The sequence below is a fragment of the Lygodium microphyllum genome, chromosome 22 (genome assembly GCF_053477565.2).
Source record: "Lygodium microphyllum isolate KBCC chromosome 22, Lygodium_microphyllum_v1.1.10, whole genome shotgun sequence".
In the NCBI taxonomy this organism is placed as follows: Eukaryota; Viridiplantae; Streptophyta; class Polypodiopsida; order Schizaeales; family Lygodiaceae; genus Lygodium; species Lygodium microphyllum.
The window spans coordinates 104,189,675-104,209,186 of NC_141156.1; the positions used below are offsets into that span (position 1 = coordinate 104,189,675).

The following is a 19,512-nucleotide window of genomic DNA, read 5'->3' on the forward strand; positions in this document are numbered from 1 at the left end:
CTGAGATATGCCACCTCCCTCACCTTGGAAAGAACTCTGTCATTGACATGTCCTAGGGCAGTAAATTGCAAGATGATCCGTCATCATATACTGAAGCATTGCCCAAGGAGTCCTGAGTAGAAGATTGATTTGAGTAGGAATCCTCCATTAGCAGATGGAATCCTAATGTTCTGTGGAAGGACACCAATAGACCCTCTAAGAACAATGCCTTAACTACCAAACGTCTTGTCTTTCTATGTGAAGTGGCCCAACTCACTGTTAATATCAGACAGGTCACAGGAAAGGAATTGGTGGAAGGCATCATCCAAAGATGTGCAAGGGGCTGCACTGTAGTCCCCTAGTGAAGGGGGTGAACTGGCTGCAATCTTGCAAGACTCACTCTCCCCTCCTGCTCGTTGTGCTGAAGTATGTTGAGTATCTTGTGCATCGGACCCTTGTTACACTGGCACTGATGCCTAAGGAGGAGGGATCAAGGGGAAAGAGAAGAGGGACGTAGCTTGAGCAAGGACATGGAAGAAGTTCACAAGTGGACAGCAGCTGCTGCATTTTGAGGGCAAGTTGCTGTAGGTGATGCTAGAGCAGTTGTAGCAACTTTTGATGATTTTATGGCAGCAAGAAGCGGGCAGTAGGAGCTGCATTGACTGCTGATAGCTTCTATTGTTTTTTCTTAAGTCCAATCTACCCACATTTTCCCTTCTATTATCATTCAACAAAAACCAATATTTCTAGTTAGGACTCACGGAAACAACCTGCTGAGCACTTGTATTTATTTGGTTTTCTTCTCACTAATTGAATTAGCCACAGTCTGTTTTGCAAGGGAAAAAGAGAAGGAAACTGTGTACATTGGCTGCATTGATAACATGGAATCTACTGTGCTGTGATCCTTAAGTAGCTGAGCTGATCATGGACATTCTCAGACTGTAATTTGTCAATAATCTATGCCATGTTAATGTTAAAATCATGTGCTCTCTTTGAAAAATTAAAATTTGTTTTCGAAAATGGAAATCAAGAAGGCATCTTTTGTGATATATTCCCATGGAAGAGTTTGTGATATGTAGATCAGATCATGTTAATGACATCAGTTATTGTTTCTCAAACAGTATCACTACTTTGACAATGACATTTGTCTCTTGCAGTGCTTAGAAGGGAGGTATTTTATACAACGGCATATAGCTTATGTACCACAGTTACCCTGGATATTGAATGATACTGTGAGGAGTAATATACTGTTCATGAATCCTTATGATCCTGTACGTTACCAGAAAATTATAAAAGCATGTGCTCTGGAACATGATATCTCACAGCTCAGAGCAGCTCACGAGGCAGAGATTGTATGTGCTTTCCATGCTCATAATATGTAATGTCAAACTTGAGATGGTTTTCTAGGTTCCTGGGTGATTATAATCCTGTTAACATGATCAGTTCTTGCACTTGAAGCATAATTAGGCTTGTAAAATAAGAATCAGAAAAAGGGGAAGATAATGTGTGTGCATGCTAAAGCAAAAACACAATTCAGAGAAAGAGAGAGAGAGAGAGTGTGTGGATTGCATGGTGATCGGTTTATGTACTGGAAATCACAAGGCTGGCCTCTCCATGTGAGCCTTAAAGTTGCACAATGCATTATGATCAGCATGATTTCGTTTTTCTTGCCATTGCTTCCTTGGACTAAGAAGTCCCTATTGGAATTCGTTCAAGCTATCCAATTCATGTTATGAAAGAAGAAAGGAAATCACCTAGGTCACATGTGGATTTCATGGCAGCACGTGACTATTCCTAAAAGGATGGGGGGAGCAGCTCTATTGGATGTTAATTTTCATATGGTTGCTTTGAGGTTAGCTCTTTTGCAGGCTCTTTGTGTACAAACTCATCCCTAGAAAGATATACCAAAAAATTTTATAGAAAAGATTGGCATTTCTCATGGTAGCACAGTTATTCATGCTTCTATGGCATGTGCTTAACTCCACAAGATCTATTAAGGTCTCCCAGTCTTTTCTCCTTTGCCATATGATAATAGATATATCATCAGATGGTAGAGGCCAAGAGATGTGTCACGGATAAGGCAAATAAAGTATGACATATTCGGGAAAGCAAAAAGAAGTGGCAGGACAGATTCATCCAGCTCTGGAAATCTAAGGTTCCGTATCAGGGAAAAGTATTTATGTGGAGGTTACTTATTGGGGCTCTTCCTACTGGGAATGTGCTGCGTGCTCGTAAGATCTCTGCTAGGCAATGCAAGACAGATTTGGAGTTTTATTTTCCGTGTCTGGTCCTCGTTGACTCAACACCAGATTTCAACTCGTTCGTGGATTTTGGGGAAGATGACCTCCATGACCTCTTTGAGCTCAGATTACCTTTTCCATTTCCTTATTTGGACAGCCTTGTGGCATATTTGGCATACCCAGAATGCCTTCATTTTTGATTCAGTATCTAGCATTCATGGTCACTTGGCCCGAATTCGGGGTTTAGTGTTGTGGCAAATCACCTCTATGGTGTCTACTGATCTGGTTCTTCCTGATATTGCTGCTCCCTGGCTGGACATTGTTCGTTCCACAGCAGCTGTACTTTCAGCGTGACATCTGTGTTAGAGTCTGTGTAAACTTTCCTTCATGTCTGTTATTTTCTGTTATTTCTAAAGCTGACCTGATGGTCTGATGTAAAATATTTACTACTTAATTCAATTATCTTCACAAAGAGAGAGAGAGAGAGAGAGAGAGAGCTGCGCCACCTGTCTGAGCCCTGTCACCCTGCCGTCGTTGGGGTCCCGTGCCCGTCGCATGACTTCGTCTGGACCTGCGCCGCGGGGCTCTGTGCCTGTCACATCCCCTTGTCTGGCCCACCGACTATCACTCCATTTGCCCTCGCTGTCTGCATCCGGTGCGCGTTCCTGCTGTCGACTGCTCGTGTGCACGTCCCGTCAAAACGGTCCTTCCCCGCTGCGAGCGCCCACTGCTTTTGACCGCCGTGCTGGCCTGCTGCCCTACTGCCCGTATTTGTCCTGCGCCCAGCTCAGGCTCCGCATAGTCGACTACCCTGATTTGACTGTTTTTGCCACCAAGGAGAAGCGGCCTGTCACACCCAGGTTGCCACAACAGCGAGGGCGAGAGCGTGAGCAAGCAAAGGTACGCGGCCTCCTATTCCCTGCCTGTGGACGTGCCCTCTCTGCCCAGCGGGTGTCTGTTCCAGCTTGCGCGCTCCATAGCCCCTTCGTCAGTTCAGTGCTGGATCCGTTCTACCTGACAGAGAGAGAGAGAGAGAGAGAGGCCTGCGCCGTTTCTGCCGCCCCTGAGCTCTTGGCTCGGTCTCTGACCAGGATACGTCATGATACAACATGGCTGGTCTGGATATGTGGCTTTTACAGATCAAATAGTGGCAGCTCTTAGCCCGGATTCGGATACAGAGGAACCAGAGGATACGGTTCTGTGCACAGAGGAGATGCCCCCTGGTCATGACTTCCAGCCTGCGGGCAAATGCACCAAGCATACTTCAGAAGAGACAATGGATCATCAGGATCGTTCCTATGCTCAGGTTGCTTCTGATTCTGCGGACTCTCAAGATGTTGACTGGGAGCATTTGTTGGAGTTTGCCAACACTCTGCTTGGCGATTATGTTCAACATAATCAGAAAGCCTTTTTTGACTCAGGAACTGAAGATGTTCTGGAAGCCATTGTGAACCCGAAAAATGTATTGCGCTCCTTTTCAGTGTTTTATGAACGTGCCGTTATACTCTTCTTCACTGGTAGGATCCCAGTGCTTTCCCCTATTCGCCAATGGCTGCACAGTCTGCTCTACAAGGGGAGTGTGTTGAAGAGATTTTTGTTGGGCCCCGAGGCTTTTTCGAGATTCTGTTGAATTCTGAGAAGCATCGTGCTGATCTCCTCTTTAAACTGCCATTGTTCTTTGATCTCCATTTGGTCCATATTGTGCCATGGCGCCCAATGGCAGATTTTCAGCGTCTGCTTCAACATGAATGCCCAGTGTGGGTAGAGGTGGAAAATTGCCCGGCTGTCTATTGGCCACTCTTAAAGGACGCCATGGCCGTGGTGGGCACTGTTCTGGTCCCCCCGAGCCTCAGAGCCATGAATCGTAATCGTTTGTATATGTTATGGGACACTGCTAGGAAAAGGCCTGCGTGGTTACAGCTTAATTGCTCTAGCATGCATCCTTTGCACTTTCGTTTGAAATGGGGTAACTTTGCAGGGCATTGCTTTTCGTGTGGTAAATTGGGGCATTTTATGGCCGAATGCCCCAAGAAGCAACCGACTTCGGATGCTGAGCATGTTGTGCTGCCCATGGAAGATATGGTGCTTGATGCTCCGTCTCAGGATGCAACCCAGCCACCTAAAGTTTTGGATAAAGGTAAATAACAGGTTTTGGGTTTGGATTCCCGTGGCAATGACTGGGTAGATGTACGTCCAAAAAAAGGTAACAGGTTTGATGCTGCCATGGCGCATACTGTGCCTACTGTCTCACAAGATTCCATGCGCACTTATATGCGCAGGAAAGAAATGTTGTCTTCACAGCACACTGTTCCTGCTATGGTTTCCTCTACTCCCCGTCAGCAACCTACTCGGAAAGTGTATACGGATGGTCCAAAGGGTCCACCTGCTAAGCTGGCTTTTGATACTAGGGGTAACGTGATTACCCCATGGGATCGTCGCTATCCCCGTTCCATCCCCAAGACAGCGGATATGTTGTCTACCTCCAAATCTGACCGTCAAAACTCTTTTGCCGTGTTGGCTGATTTTTTGGAGGAGGGAGTCCTGGACATTCTAGCAGAAAAGGTCAAATCGAGGCAAGCTGTGCTTCGAACCTGATTTTCTTTTTGAATACACATGAAGATAGCCACGTGGAATGTGCGAGGCATTTGTTCTCGCCATAAGCAACATGCCATGTGGACTGCATTGCATGAGAATCAGTGGGATGTCTCACGGTGAAGCAGGAAAAGTTGTGGATTGCCATGGGTTTCACTTGTTTTATGCAGGGACACATGCCATGCATTATTCTGGTGTGCTTATGATTGTACATGAAAAATATCAGCCTATTCTCATTAAAAATGATGTACATGGCCGCTTTCTGGTGATTGAAGTTTTATTTGAAGGAGAAATCTTATGGTTACTTGGTCTCTATGCTCCGAATGATCCTTTATCTCGCCGGGATCTTTGGCATACTTTGTAGACCTCCTTGTCACTTGGCAGACAGGGTTTTTTTATGGGGGATTTTAATATGTGTGTTGATTCTTCACAGTCCACATCAGAGCATTTGGTAATGGACGCTCTGGAAAGTCGTGTGTGGCAAGCGTTGGCTCTTGCCGTTCTTAAGCAAGATCTCTGGTCTTGGTTACACCCTTCTTCTACAGGGTTTACTTTCCATAATGCGCAGTATGCAACCACATGGTTGCGGTTGGACCGCATATACATCATGCAAAATGATGATTTTCTTCCTAAGATGCTCGAAATGAAAGTGTTGCAGCAATATGCCTTGTCGAATCATTTCCCTCTACAGCTTGAGATGCTTGCGCAACCCGTTGCACCTTTTAAGCAATTTCTGGATAGACTCCCTTTGCGTTTCAACTCGTCTTATTTGAAGCATTCAATCTTTCAGGGCTATATGCAGCAATTGATTGATAGATTCTTATTGGACTTCTCCTCTCAGGGCACTGCTTCGTTTGAACGATTGCTATCTAATATGCAACGGGTTGTTCGGCAATATGGGATCCATCATGCCTCTCTTTGTCGGCAGCGTCGACAAGCAATGGAGGACCTATTGGTGTTGGTTCGTTTTCTGTTGGTGGACACTCCAGATGATGTATTTCTGCTGTCACTGGCAATGCGCTTGGCTGATGTTATTAAAGAGTTTCAGTTGAAATCTTATCAGCAGGCCAAATTGCAACATCTGATGGAGAATTTGCACGATAGTGCTTGTCACACTCATAAGTTCTTTCATGCTCTCCATGCCTCTCCTGCTCGAGAGAATATGACTAGACTCCAGGATGCAGAAGGTCAAATGGTCATTGATCCGTAGACTATTGTGAATATGTGTAGGAATTATTTTCTCGGCCTTCTTGGTTCCATGTCTCCACTTTCAGCCCAAATTACTCATGCCCGTTCAGTTTTCTATGATCTGGTCCACAATCAGGTTCCGCAGGATATGCAAGCTACTTTGGAGACAGATATTTGTGAGGCGGAGGTTATGGATGTTTTGTTACACTTGCCCAAGGATAAAAATCCTGGCTGGGATAGTCTCACCAATTAGTTCTTTGAAGCTTTTGCTACCCAACTAGCGAAACCATTGATGGCTTTGTTTCAGCAGGTGTGGGAAACGGGCCTCATGCCTTCCTCATGGAAAGAAGGACTTATTAAACTGCTTCCAAAAGTTCCTTCGCCATCTATGTTGAATCAGTGGCGCCCCATTTCTTTGATGGGTTCTATGTACAAAATCTTTTCCAAACTAATGGCGAATCGGCTTCATAAGCATCTTCTTGCCATTATGCATCCTCTCCAATATGGTTTCATTAAGGGCCAAAACATTCTACACAATGTATTAAATGCGCAATTGGCGATTGATTATGCAAGGCATTCTAACCAGGAGGTTGTACTGATTCAATTGGACCTGGAAAAGGCTTTTGATTATCTGGACTGGTCTTTCATTGCAGAACTTATGTCTACTATGGGCTTTGGTGCTCGGATGTCTCGTCTGATTTACACCATTAGTGCTGCGGCTTCTTCGCGAGTCATGCTGAATGGAGGCGTTACCGAGCCATTTTTCCTTGCCCGCTTTGTGCGACAGGGTTTCCCTTTGAGTCCTCTCTTCTTTGCCCTTGCGACTCATCCAGTTCTTTCCATGTTATCTCATATGGCAGCTTCTACTCAGTTGGCGGGATTGTCTCTTCCTTCTGGACAGAGCACTTCATTAGTCAATCCTTGGCTGATGACAGCTTTATGATTCTGCGTGCGAACAAGGATAACCTTCGCAAAGCATTAGATGTTTGGACTCTCTTTGGTCAGGCTTCTGGTCTTCGCATCAATGCTTTGAAATCTGCCATTCTCAACTGCACAGAGTTGGATTTGCAGTCATTGGACTGGCAGGGATTGGTTGTTCCCCGTGGTTCCATTGTTAGGCATCTTGGGTACCCTTTGGGTGTTGATATTCCGCCAAAGCAGATAATTGAGTGGATTTCACAGAAACTGGGGGCTAAGTTTCTGTATTGGAAGTCACAGGCTTGGCCCTTCCATGTTCGCCTCAAAGTGGCTCAGACAATTATGTTGCCAATGCTCATATATTTCTTGCCATTGCTGCCCTGGACTACTACTACATTGAATGCTCTTACTCAGTCTATTCGTTTCACGTTATGGAAGAAGGATTCATTGCATGCAGGCATTTCATGGATTTCTTGGTTGCATGCGTGCACCCCCAAACGCATGGGTGGTGGGGCTATTTTAGATGCCCAAACTCATATGCTGGTCCTCCGTTGGTCTCTTTTTCGCGCCATGTGCTTGGATCATCACCCGTGGGTCGTTATGCGCCGTTATTTTCTTGAGGATCACGGGCTTCTGCATGGTAATACCCACATTTGGAGTTCTTGGTGGCATGCTCTTAATGCCGACTCTCGGTTCTCCAGTTCTTCTTCATCTCTGCTTATCCATTTGGTATGTTCCTGGCGATAGGTCCTCCACAAGGCTTAGTGGCATCCAGCGGAGGACCGCGTGGCTACTAACTCTTTTCAACAGGAATTGTTGGCAGTCTCGCGGTTACTTTCGTGGGAAGGTAAGCATGAGCTTCGACCAAAGTTTAACCACATGGCCCGGTTGGGCTTCACTTCAGTCGGCAAATGCCACCCTTGCCAGTCGCAATGTGTTGTTATCGTTTCCTACAGCCATGAGGCTTTTTAGGATCCCTCATGGATACAGGGACTTATAGGGACAGCTTTGGATGGTGCTCCAGAGCAGACAACCCTTTCCTACCCTTGCTTCGGATCGTCCCTGGCAGGACTGGGACCTTGCAGGCCCGCTGAATTTAGAAAAGGCTTCAGCTAACCAGGTGTATCATCTTCTGATTAAAGATCATCAATGGTTGGTTACTAAAGCAAATACTCTATGGGGATTCCGTAAATCCCGATCATGGTGGAGGGTAAGTGTGATGGAGGGCTGGTTGAACAAGACACCCTTCAAATATAAGGTCTTTCTTTGGAGGGTGATGATGGGTGGTCTTTCGCTTGCTTCAGCTCTTTCCAAGCATTGAATCTCCAACAGCAATTGTTTCTTTTGCACCACCAGTGTGGAATCGGCCCGTCATCGATTTATTTCTTGCCCCCTAGCTAAGAAAATCTGGTCATTCTTGTCAGCCGTTTGGCGAGCGGTGGTCGGTTTCTCGGTACGCCCGTTTGATTGGGTTTTTGTACAGCCCAAATACCCCACACCGACACAGCCACATATGAAGATCTTGTTTCACTTTTTTAGATATTGGGGCTGTTGGCAGAGCTGGACCATTCGGAATGCTATTCTTTTTGATTCCGCCTCTAATGTTCGAGGGCATATTACGAGGCTTAAAGGTCTCTTGCATTGACAGATAGATCTTATTCGACACTCTGACATGCTCCCTTGGGAGGACTTACGTCCCTGGCATCTGGCAATTTCCTCTGCGTCTTTGCCATGACTTTTTTGTAACTCTTTAGTCGTCTCGTTCTTGTAGAGAGATAGAGTGTTTTTACACACGCGCACATAGAGCCATCGTGTATATTGTAATCATGTAAACTTGTACCTTTTTCGTGATTAATACAATTACCTTTTACAAAAGAGAGAGAGAGCGAGAGAGAGAGAGAGTAAGTGAGAGAAGTCCCGGTTGGGATGGTCTCACCAATGAATTCTTTGAGATTTCTGCTACCCAACTGGTGAAACCATTGACGACTATGTTTCAGCAGGTTTGGAAAACGGGGTTCATGCCTTCCTCATGGAAAGAAGATCTTATCAAACTGCTTCCAAAAGTTCCTTCGCCGTCAATGTTAAAACATTGGAGACCAATTTCTTTGATGGATTCAATGTATAAAATCTTTTCCAAACTGATGGCGAATTGGCTCCACAAGCATATTCCAGCCATTGTGCATCCTCTTCAATATGGTTTCATCAAGGGCTGAAACATTCTGCATAATATCTTAAATGTGCAAATGGCTATTGACTACGCAAGGCACTCTAATCAGGAAGTGGTATTGATTCAATTGGATTTGGAAAAGGCTTTTGATTATTTAGACTGGTCTTTCATTGCAGAACTTATGTCTATTATGGGCTCTAGTACTCGAATGTCCCGCTTGATCTACACCATTAGTGCTGTGGCTTCTTCACGAGTTATGCTAAATGGTGGTGTTACCGAGCCATTTGTCCTAGCATGCTCTGTGCGACAGGGTTGCCCTTTGAGTCCTCTCTTTTTTGCTCTTGCGACTCATTCTGTTCTTTCGATGTTATCTTCTATGGCAGCTTCTACTTAGTTGGCTGGATTGTCTCTTCCTTTTGGACAGCACTTCATCAGTCAATCTTTGGCTGATAACAGCTTTATGATTTTGCGTGCAGACAAGGACAATCTTCGCAAAGCATTAGATGTTTGGACGCTCTTTGGTCATGCTTCTGGTCTGCATATCAATGCTTTCAAATCAGCCATTCTCAGTTGCATGGAGTCCGATTTACAGTCATTGGGCTGGCAAGGACAGGTTGTTCCCCATGGTTCCATTGTCAGGCATCTTGGGTACCCTTTGGGTGTTGATGTTCGGCCAAAGCAACTACTAGAGTGGATTTCACAGAAACTGGCAGCTAAGTTTCTGTATTGGAAGTCGCAAGCTTGGCCCTTCCATGTTCGCCTCAAAGTGGCTTAGACGATTATGTTGCCAATGCTCACATATTTCTTACCATTGCTGCCTTGGACTACTACTACTTTGAATGCTCTTACTCAACACATTCGTTTCATGTTATGGAAGAAGGATTCCTTGCATGCAGGCATTTCGTGGATTTCTTGGTCGCATACATGTACCCCCAAACGCATGGGTGGTGGGGCTATTTTGGATGTTGAAACTCATATGCTGGCACTCCGTTGGTCTCTTTTCCATGCCATGTGCGTGGATCATCAGCCATGGGTCGTTATAGCCCGTTATTTTCTTGAGAATCACGGGCCTGTGCATAGTAATACCCAAATTCGGAGCTCGTGGTGGCATGTTCTTAATGCAGACTCTCAGTTTTCTAGTCCTTCATCATCCCTGCTTGCTCATTTGGTATGTTCCTGGAAATTGGTTCTCCAAAAGGCTCAGTGGCATCTAGCAGAGGACCGCTTAGCTACTAACTCTTTTCAACTGGAATTGTTGGCAGCCTCGCGATTACTTTCTTGGGAAGGCAAACATAAGCTCAGACCAAAATTTAACTACATGGCACGTTTGGGCTTGACTTCAGTTGCAGATGCCACCCTTACTAGTCGTAATGTGTTGATATCGTTTCGTACAGCCAAGAGGCTTTTCAAAATCCCTCGTGGATACCGTGATTTATGGGAACGGCTTCTGTTAGTGCTCCAGAGCAAGCAACCCTTTCCTGCCCTTGCTTTGGATCGCCCTTAACAGGACTGGGACCTTGCAGGTCAGTTGAATTTGGAAAAGGCCTCAGCTAACCAGGTGTATCATCTTCTGATTAAAGATCATTAATGGCTGGTTACTACAGCTAATACTGTATGGGGATTGTGGAAATCTCAGTCATGGTGGCAGGCAACTGTGATGGAGGGCTGGTTGAACAAGACACCTTTCAAATGCAAGGTGGAGGGTGATGATTGGTGGTCTTCCTCTTTCTTTAGCCCTTTCCAAGCGTCGAATCTCTACCGGCAATTGTTTCTTTTGCACCACTACTATGGAATCAGCCCATCATCGACTTATTTCTTGCTCTCTCGCTAAGAATATCTGGTTGCTCTTGTTAGCGATTTGGCAAGCAATGGTTGGTTTCTCGCTAAGCCCTTTTGATTGGGTTTTTGCACGGCCAAAATACCCCACGCCGGCACAATTGCATATGAAGATCTTGTTTCACTTTCTTAGATTCTGGGGATGCTGGCACAATTGGACCACTCGGAATGCCTTTCTTTTTGATTCGGCCTCTAATGTTCCGGGAAATATTGCGAGGCTTAAAGGTCTCCTGCATTGGCAGATCGATCTCATTCAGCACTCTGACTTACTCCCTCGGGAGGACTTACTTCCCTGGCATATGGCAATTTCCTCTGCGTCTTTGCCATGACTTTTGTAACTCTTTTGTTGTTTAGTACTGAGATTTTACACACGATGGCTTAGAGCCATCGTGTATCTTGTAATCATGTGAACTTGCACCTTTTTTCATAATTAATACAATTATCTTTTACCAAAAAAAAAGTAAGTGATAGAGAGAGAAAGAGAGAGAGAAAGAGAGAGAGACAAGAGAGAGAGACGAGAGAGAGAGAGAGAGAGAGAGAGAGAGAGAGAGAAAAGAGAGACCAAGCGATGGTGATGGCGGGTTGGATTAGCAATGTTTTGCGGGCGCGCCTCCCTGCCCTGTGCGTAGCCTGAGTCCTTCCCTTAGGGCCGCGTAGGTTCGACCTGGCCCTGCGTGTAGAAGGAACGCGAGAGAGAGAGAGTGAGAGAGAGCCGTCTTCCCTGCCCAACGGATCTGGTCCTGTGTATAGAAGGTGTTGGGTATCTCACACGCCTTACTTACGCCTACGCTCATATGGGAGTGTGCGGGTGATCACTAGGACACTGGGGCACTTTTTACTCTCGGTAGGAGAGGTTTTTTCCCCCAGATTGTGTACTATTTTGTATGTGCTTGTGGTGCACACTTACGGGCACTTAACTGTGTTCGGGTGTGAACAGCCCCTTATAACTCTAAGGTATAAGGGTTATCATTTGTACTTTCAGCATATACTCTATTCAGTACAATTGCATTTTGTCCGCGACTGTCCTGGCCACTATTAAAGGATGCCATGGCTGTTGTGGGTACTGTTTTGGTTCCTCCGAGCCTAAGGACCACGAATCATAACCGTTTATGTATGTTATGGGACACTGCTTGGAAAAGGCCTGCTTGGTTACGTCTTAATTGCTCTGGCATGCATCCTTGTCACTTTCGTTTGAAATGGGGTAACTTTGCAGGGCATTGTTTCTCGTGTGGAAAACTGGGGCATTTTATGGCTGAATGTCCAGCAAAGCAACCGACTTCAGATGCTGAGCATGTCTTGCCTCCCATGGAAGATATGGTGCTTGATGTTCCGTCGCAGGATGCGACCCAGCCACCTAAAGTTTTGGATAAAGGCAAACAACATGTTTCGGGTTTGGATTCCCGTGACAATGATTGGGTAGATGTACGTGCCAAGAAAGGTAAAAGGTTTGATGCTGATATGGCGGATACTGTGCCTAATGCTTCATAAGATTCCTTGCGTACTCATATGCGCATGAAAGACATATTGTCTTCAGAGCACACCGCTCATGCTATGGTCTCTTCTGTTCCTCACAATCAGCCCACAAGAAAAGTATATATGGATGGTTCGAAGGGCCCACTTGCTAAGTTGGCTTTTGATGCTAGAGGTAACGTGATTACCCCATGGGATCGTCATTATCCCCGTTCCATTCCCAAGACAGTGGATACACTGTCTACCTCTAAATCTGCTCGTCGGAACTTTTTTGCCATGTTAGCTAATTTTCTAGATGAGGGAGTCCTTGACATTTTAGCAGAAAATGTTAAATCGAGGCAAGCTTTGCAAAGACCTTTCAAGTTTCTACTTCAAGAGGTCCCATTGCAAAATGACGCATATAATTGTGGCTGGAGAGTGGTTTCAAATGCTTCGAGGATAATAGATTCAAAGTTACTAAATGTAGAGGGGGTGAGCGTAAGTCTCCTGCACTTTATCCTTTTTATAGTGAAAGTCTCTTGCTACTTCAAATAACTTGTATGCTTTGTTACAGTGTAGAGACTACCCTGAGGCATACATGTGGTGGATACGGGAGAGGTGTATTGAACTAGTTTTAAATAGGGCAATTACACCGGTGGACCCAGATTCCCCTCTCCTAGCAACTGAATCATGATTTTCTTTTTGAATACACATGAAGATAGCCATGTGGAATGTGCGAGGCATTTGTTCTTGCAATAAGCAATATGCCATGTGAAGTCTATTGCATGAGAATCAATGGGATGTCTTGTGCACTGTTGAGCACAAGAGTCATGGTGAAGCAAGAAAAGTTATGGATTGCCTTGGGTTTCACTTGTTTTACACAAGGACACATGCCATGCATTATTTGGGTGTGCTTATGATTGTACATAAAAAATATCAGCCTATTCTTATTAAAAATGATGTACATGGTCATTTTGTGGTGATTGAAGTTTTATTTGAAGGAGAGATCTTATGGTTACTTGGGCTCTATGCTCCGAATGACCCCTTATCCCATCGGGATCTTTGGAATACTTTGCAGACCTCTTTGTCACTTGGCAGACGGGGTTTTTTGATGGGGGATTTTAATATGTGTGTTGATTCTTCACAGTCCACATTTAGAGCATTTGGTGATGGACGCTTTGGAAAGCCGTGTGTGGAATGTGTTTGCTCTTGCTGTACTTAAGCAAGATCTCTGGTCATGGCTACACCCTTCTTCTACAGGGTTTACTTTTCATTCTGCGCAGTATACAACTACATGGTCGCAGTTGGACCGCATGTACATCATGCATGATGATGCTTTTCTTCCTGAGATGCTGGAAATGAAAGTGTTGCAGCAATACGCCTTCTCGGACCATTTCCCTCTACAGCTTGAGATGCTTGCAGAACCCATTGCACCTTTTAAGCAATTTCTGGATAGACTCCCTTTGCGTTTCAACTCGTCTTATTTGAAGCACTCAATCTTTCAGGGTTATATGCAGCAATTGATTGATAAATTTTTAATGGACTTTTCCTTGCATGAAGGATTCCTTGCATGCAGGCATTTCATGGATTTCTTGTTCGCATGCATGTACCCCCAAACGCATGGGTAGTGGGGCTATTTTGGATGCCAAAACTCATATGCTAGCACTCTGTTGGTCTTTTTTTCGTGCCATGTGCTTGGATCGTCACCCGTGGGTCTTTATAGCCCATTATTTTCTTGAGGATCATGGGGTTGTTCATGGTAATACCCACATTCGGAGCTCCTGGTGGCATATTCTCAATGCAGATTCTCAGTTTTCTAGCCCTTCATCATCCTTGCTTGCTCATCAGGTATGTTCCTGGAAATTGGTTCTCCAAAAGGCTCAGTGGCATCTAGCGGAGGACCGCTTGGCTACTAACTCTTTTCAACTGGAATTGTTAGTAGCCTTGCGATTACTTTCTTGGGAAGGCAAACATGAGCTCAGACCAAAATTTAACCGCATGTCACGTTGGGCTTGACTTCTATTGCAGATGCCACCCTTGCTAGTCACAATGTGTTCATATCGTCTCGTACAGCCAGGAGGCTTTTCAGGATCCCTCATGGATATCATGATTTATGGGGACAGCTTTTGCTGGTGCTCCAGAGCAGACAACCCTTTCTTGCCCTTGCTTCGGATCGCCCTTGGCAGGACTGGGATCTTGCAGGCCGGCTGAATTTGGAAAATGCCTTAGCTAACCAGGTGTATCATCTTTTGATTAAAGATCATCAATGGCTGGCTACTAAAGCTAATACAATATGGCGATTGCGTAAATCTCAGTCATGGTGGAAGTTAACTATGATGGAGGGCTGGTTGAACAAGACACCGTTCAAATGCAAGGTCTTTCTTTGGAGGGTGATGATTGGTGGTCTTCACTTGCTTCAGCCCTTTCCAAGCGTCGAATCTCCAACGGCAATTGTTACTTTTGCACCATCAGTGTGGAATCGGCCCGTCATCGATTTATTTCTTGCCCTCTTGCTAAGAAAATCTGGTCACTCTTGTCAGTGGTTTGGCGAGCAGTGGTTGGTTTCTCGCTAAGCCCTTTTGATTGGGTTTTTGTGCGGCCCAAATACCCCACATTGGCACATTCGCATATGAAGATCTTGTTTCACTTTCTTCAATACTGGGGCTGTTGGCACAATTGGACCATTTGGAATGCTTTTCTTTTTGATTCAGCCTCTAATGTTCAAGGACATATTGCTAGGCTTAAAGGACTCTTGCATTGGCAGATAGATCTCATTCGGCACTCTGACATATTCCCTCGGGAGGACTTACTTCCTTGGCATATGGCAATTTCCTCTGCATCTTTGCCATGACTTTTGTAACTCTTTTGTTGTTTAGTGCTTTATAAATATAACATCCATTATGGAAAAAAGAGAGAGTAAGTATATTAGCATCTCTAAAAGGCCAATGTGGCCTATGAGACCAAAGCAATATATACAATGATGGTGTGTTTCTCATCTGGAACGAGAAAAGCTGAAAATCATGCCTATAAGACTGAAAAATGAAATAATGTCCTATAAAAAGAAAACATGTCGATGATCTAAAATTAAAAATAAAAAAAGGAAACTCTCCATCAATGAGATGTCCGTCCTCTAAGGAGATGTATGTCTGCATGGCTGAGGCATCTCGGCATTTGTCTCATGCGACACTCAATGATGGCTCTAATTTGTATGTGGTGTGGATGTCTAGGCCTTCGTCCAAGTGGGCGTGGATGCCTAGATGGGCTGAGTGCCACTGCTCCATCCAAAGAGATAGAAGATGAGAGAGAGAGAGAGAGAGAGAGAGAGAGAGAGAGAGAGAGCAAGCAGCGTAGAGAGAGAGAGAGAGGGCTGTTGCTCCCGCGCCGTGCCGCCCTGCCATCGCTAGGTCTGGCGCGACCTGCGGGCGCATTTTCCTGCGCCGCCGCCGCCTGCAAAACCCTACCTGTCGCCACCCCGCGTTTGCCTCACGCGCGTCGTCGCCCCTGTTCGCCAGGCGTTCGAGTTCGTCACCACCATCGCGGCCTGCGTCTCTGCCTCGTTCGACCAGTCACGCCTGCGCCCTGTGCTGCGGGCGTCATCCCTGGTGCCGTCGTCAGGCAGTCCTGCTCCTGGAGCCGGCGGGAGCAGTCGCCCTGCCCCTGGAGCTCGCATCCTCTGTTCTGGCCGCCCTGTCAACGCCCAGCTGCCCTCTCGCTGTTGCCCTATTCAGGATAGCATCCTCCTGACGCCCTGTTCCCGGACGCTGCCGACGGACCCCTAACCGACATCCCAGCCTGTCCCGTCCTGCTGTGGAGACCGCCCGGCTTGTGTTTCGCCTGTCTGCCCCTGCACGGAGACAGGTAAACCTCGGTTCTCATTATCTCTTCTTGCTGAGTGCACCCCTGGACAGCGCCTCGGTACAGGAAAAAGGGAAAGCGAGAGAGACGGCAAAACAGAGGGTCAGTCCTCATTCGAGAGCAAATCATCATCTACGATGGCTGGTTTGGATCAGGACTTCATAGATCAAACAGTGGCAGCACTGGGCCCGGATTCTGATGCGGAGGAACCCGAGGATATGGTTCCATGCAATGAAGAGATGCCCCCTGGTCCTGACATCCAGCCTGCGGGGAAACGTACCAAGCATGCTTCGGAAGAGATAGGCGTTTCTCAGGATCGGTCCTATGCCCAGGTTGCTTCGGATTCGGTGGACTCTCAGGAAGTGGACTGGGAACACTTGCTGGAATTTGCAAACACTTTGCTGGGCGATTATGTTCAACATAATCAGGAAGCCTTTTCCGACTCTGCACCTGACGATGTGCTGGATGCCACCGTGGACCCAAAAACAGTCCTACGCTCCTTTTCGGTATTCTATGATCGCGCTGTGATACTTTTCTTCACTGGTCGAATCCCGTTGCTTTCCCGTATTCGCCAGTGGTTGCAACATCTGCTGCAAGGGGACTGTGTTGAAGAGATTTTTATTGGCTCCCGGGGTTTTTTTGAGGTCCTGTTGAAATCAGAGACGCACCGTGCTGCTCTCCTGTCGAAACTGCCTTTGTTTTTTGAACGCCGATTGGTTCATGTGGTTCCATGGCGTCCAATGGCAGACTTTCAGCGTCTGCTGCAACGTGAATGCCCGGTCTGGGTCGAGGTGGAAAACTGTCCGGCTGTTTATTGGCCGCTATTGAAGGATGCTATGGCCGCTGTGGGCACTGTTCTGGTCCCTCCCAGTCTCCGGGCTGTGAATCGCAACCGCTTGTGTATGCTTTGGGACACTGCAAGAAAAAGGCCTTCCTGGTTACGCCTCAATTGCCCTGGCATGCACCCTTTACACTTTCGATTGAAATGGGGCAATTTTGCAGGGCATTGCTTCTCCTGTGGACAATTGGGGCACTTTATGGCCGAGTGCCCGGAACAGCAACCCACTTCCCATAATGGCCATGCTGTGCCGCCCATGGAGGAGATGGTGTGTGATGCTCCATCACTGGATGCTACTCATCAGCCCCAAGCTTTGGCCAAAGGTAAACAACAGGTTGCGGGTCTGGGTTCTAGCGCCAATAATTGGGTGGAAGTAGGTGCAAAAAAAGGCAACAGGGTTGTTGCGGCCATGCAGAACAATGTGCCTACTACATCTCAAGATTCCATGCGTACATACATGCGAAGGAAGGAAATGCAGTCGGCTGAGCGCTCGGCTCCTGCTATGGTTTCCTCTGCCCCCGTTATCAGTCCGCCAGGAAAATGTCTTCGGATCGTTCTAAGGGTCCCTCTGCGAAGCTCGCATTTGATACCAGAGGTAATGTCATTACCCCGTGGGACCGTCGTTATCCCCGGTCCATCCCAAAGCCAGCAGATATGCCGTCTACTTCCAAATCTGGTCCGCAGAACTCTTTTGCAGTGTTGGCAGATTTCTTGGACGAGGGAGTCCTGAACATGCTCGCTGACAAAGTCCAATCGAGGCAAGCAGTGCCTCGCACCTGATTTTGCTTGGAGTATACATGAAAATCGCCACGTGGAATGTGCGTGGAATTTGTTCTCGCCACAAGCAACATGCTATGTGGACTGTGTTGCATGAAAATCAGTGGGATGTCCTGTGCGCTGTTGAGCACAAGAGTCACGATGAAGCCGGAAAAGTGGTAGATTGCTAGGGCTTTAGACTGTTTTATGCTGGGTCACAGGCCATGCATTATTCGGGTGTGCTCATGATTGTCCATGACAAATATCAGCCTGTTCTGATTAAAAATGATGTTCATGGCCGTTTTTTGGTGATTGAAATTATATTCGAAGGCGAAATCTTATGGCTACTTGGCCTCTATGCTCCGAATGATTCCATATCTCGTCAGGCGCTTTGGCAAACTTTGCAGGCCTCCTTGGCGCTTGGTAGACGGGGCTTCTTCATGGGGGATTTCAATATGTGTGTGGATTCCTCCCAGTCCACATCGGAGCATTCGGTGATGGATACGCCGGAAAGTCGTATGTGGCAGGCGTTGGCTCTTGACGTCCTCAAGCAAGATCTCTGGTCCTGGTTACACCCGTCCTCTACAGGGTTTACTTTCCACTCTGCCCAGTATGCAACAACATGGTCGAGATTGGATCATATATATATCATGCAGAATGATGATTTTATTCCTGAGCTGCTCGAAATAAAAGTATTGCAGCAATATGCCCTGTCGGACCATTTCCCTCTACAGCTTGAGCTGCTTGCACAACCCATTGCCCCGTTCAAGCAATTTCTAGAGAGACTCCCTTTGCGTTTCAATTCGTCTTACCTGAAGCATGCCCTCTTTCAGGGCTATATGCAGCAATTGATCGACAGATTTCTCTTCGACTTCGCTTCTCAAGGCACTGCGTCCTTTGACCGATTGCTCGCTAATGTGCAGCGGGTTGCGCGGCAGTATGGGATCCACCATGCCTCTCTTTGTCGGCAGCGTCGCAAGGCAGCTGAGGACATGCTGGCGTTGGTTCGTTCTTTGCTGGGGGACACTCCGGATGATGCCTTTCTGCTCGCACTGGCCATGCGACTGGCGGATCTTATTAAAGAATTCCAATTGAAATCATATCAGCAGGCCAAACTGCAACATCTGACAGAGACGTTGCAAGATAATACATGTCAAACCCATAAGTTCTTTCGAGCTCTTCACGCCTCTCGTGCTAGAGAAAATATGACCAGACTTGAGGATGCAGAAGGTCACCTTATCATGGATCCGCAGACTATTGTGCAGATGTGCACGAATTATTTCCGTGACCTTCTCGGCACCACTTCTCCACCCTCAGATCAAATCACTCAGGCCCGTTCGGATTTTTATGACCTGGTCCGCAATCAGATACCGCAGGACATGCAAGCTATTATGGAGTCGGATATTGGTGAGGCAGAGGTTATGGACGTCTTGTTACATTTGCCCAAGGATAAAAGCCCGGGTTGGGATGGTCTCACCAATGAGTTCTTCGAAGCTTTTGCTACCCAACTGGCGAAACCATTGCAGGCCTTGTTTCAGCAGGTGTGGCAAACCGGGATCATGCCTTCCTCATGGAAAGAAGGCCTTATTAAACTGCTTCCAAAAGTTCCTTCGCCATCTACGTTGACACAGTGGCGCCCCATTTCTTTGATGGGTTCAATGTACAAAATCTTTTCCAAAATAATGGCGAATCGG

At 46.5% G+C, this 19,512-nt stretch overlaps 1 protein-coding gene across 7 annotated transcripts in view; it reads left to right on the plus strand.

Moving 5' to 3' along the window:
- The window catches only part of LOC148017460 (uncharacterized), a 259,801-nt gene that overhangs the window by 112,619 nt on the left and 127,670 nt on the right, over positions 1-19,512 (plus strand). For all 7 annotated transcript variants that reach the window (XM_087663480.1, XM_087663484.1, XM_087663481.1 and 4 more), the window contains one exon: positions 1,137-1,331. In XM_087663480.1, coding sequence (XP_087519606.1) covers positions 1,137-1,331 — 195 coding nt within the window. The remainder of the gene's footprint in view (positions 1-1,136; positions 1,332-19,512) is intronic.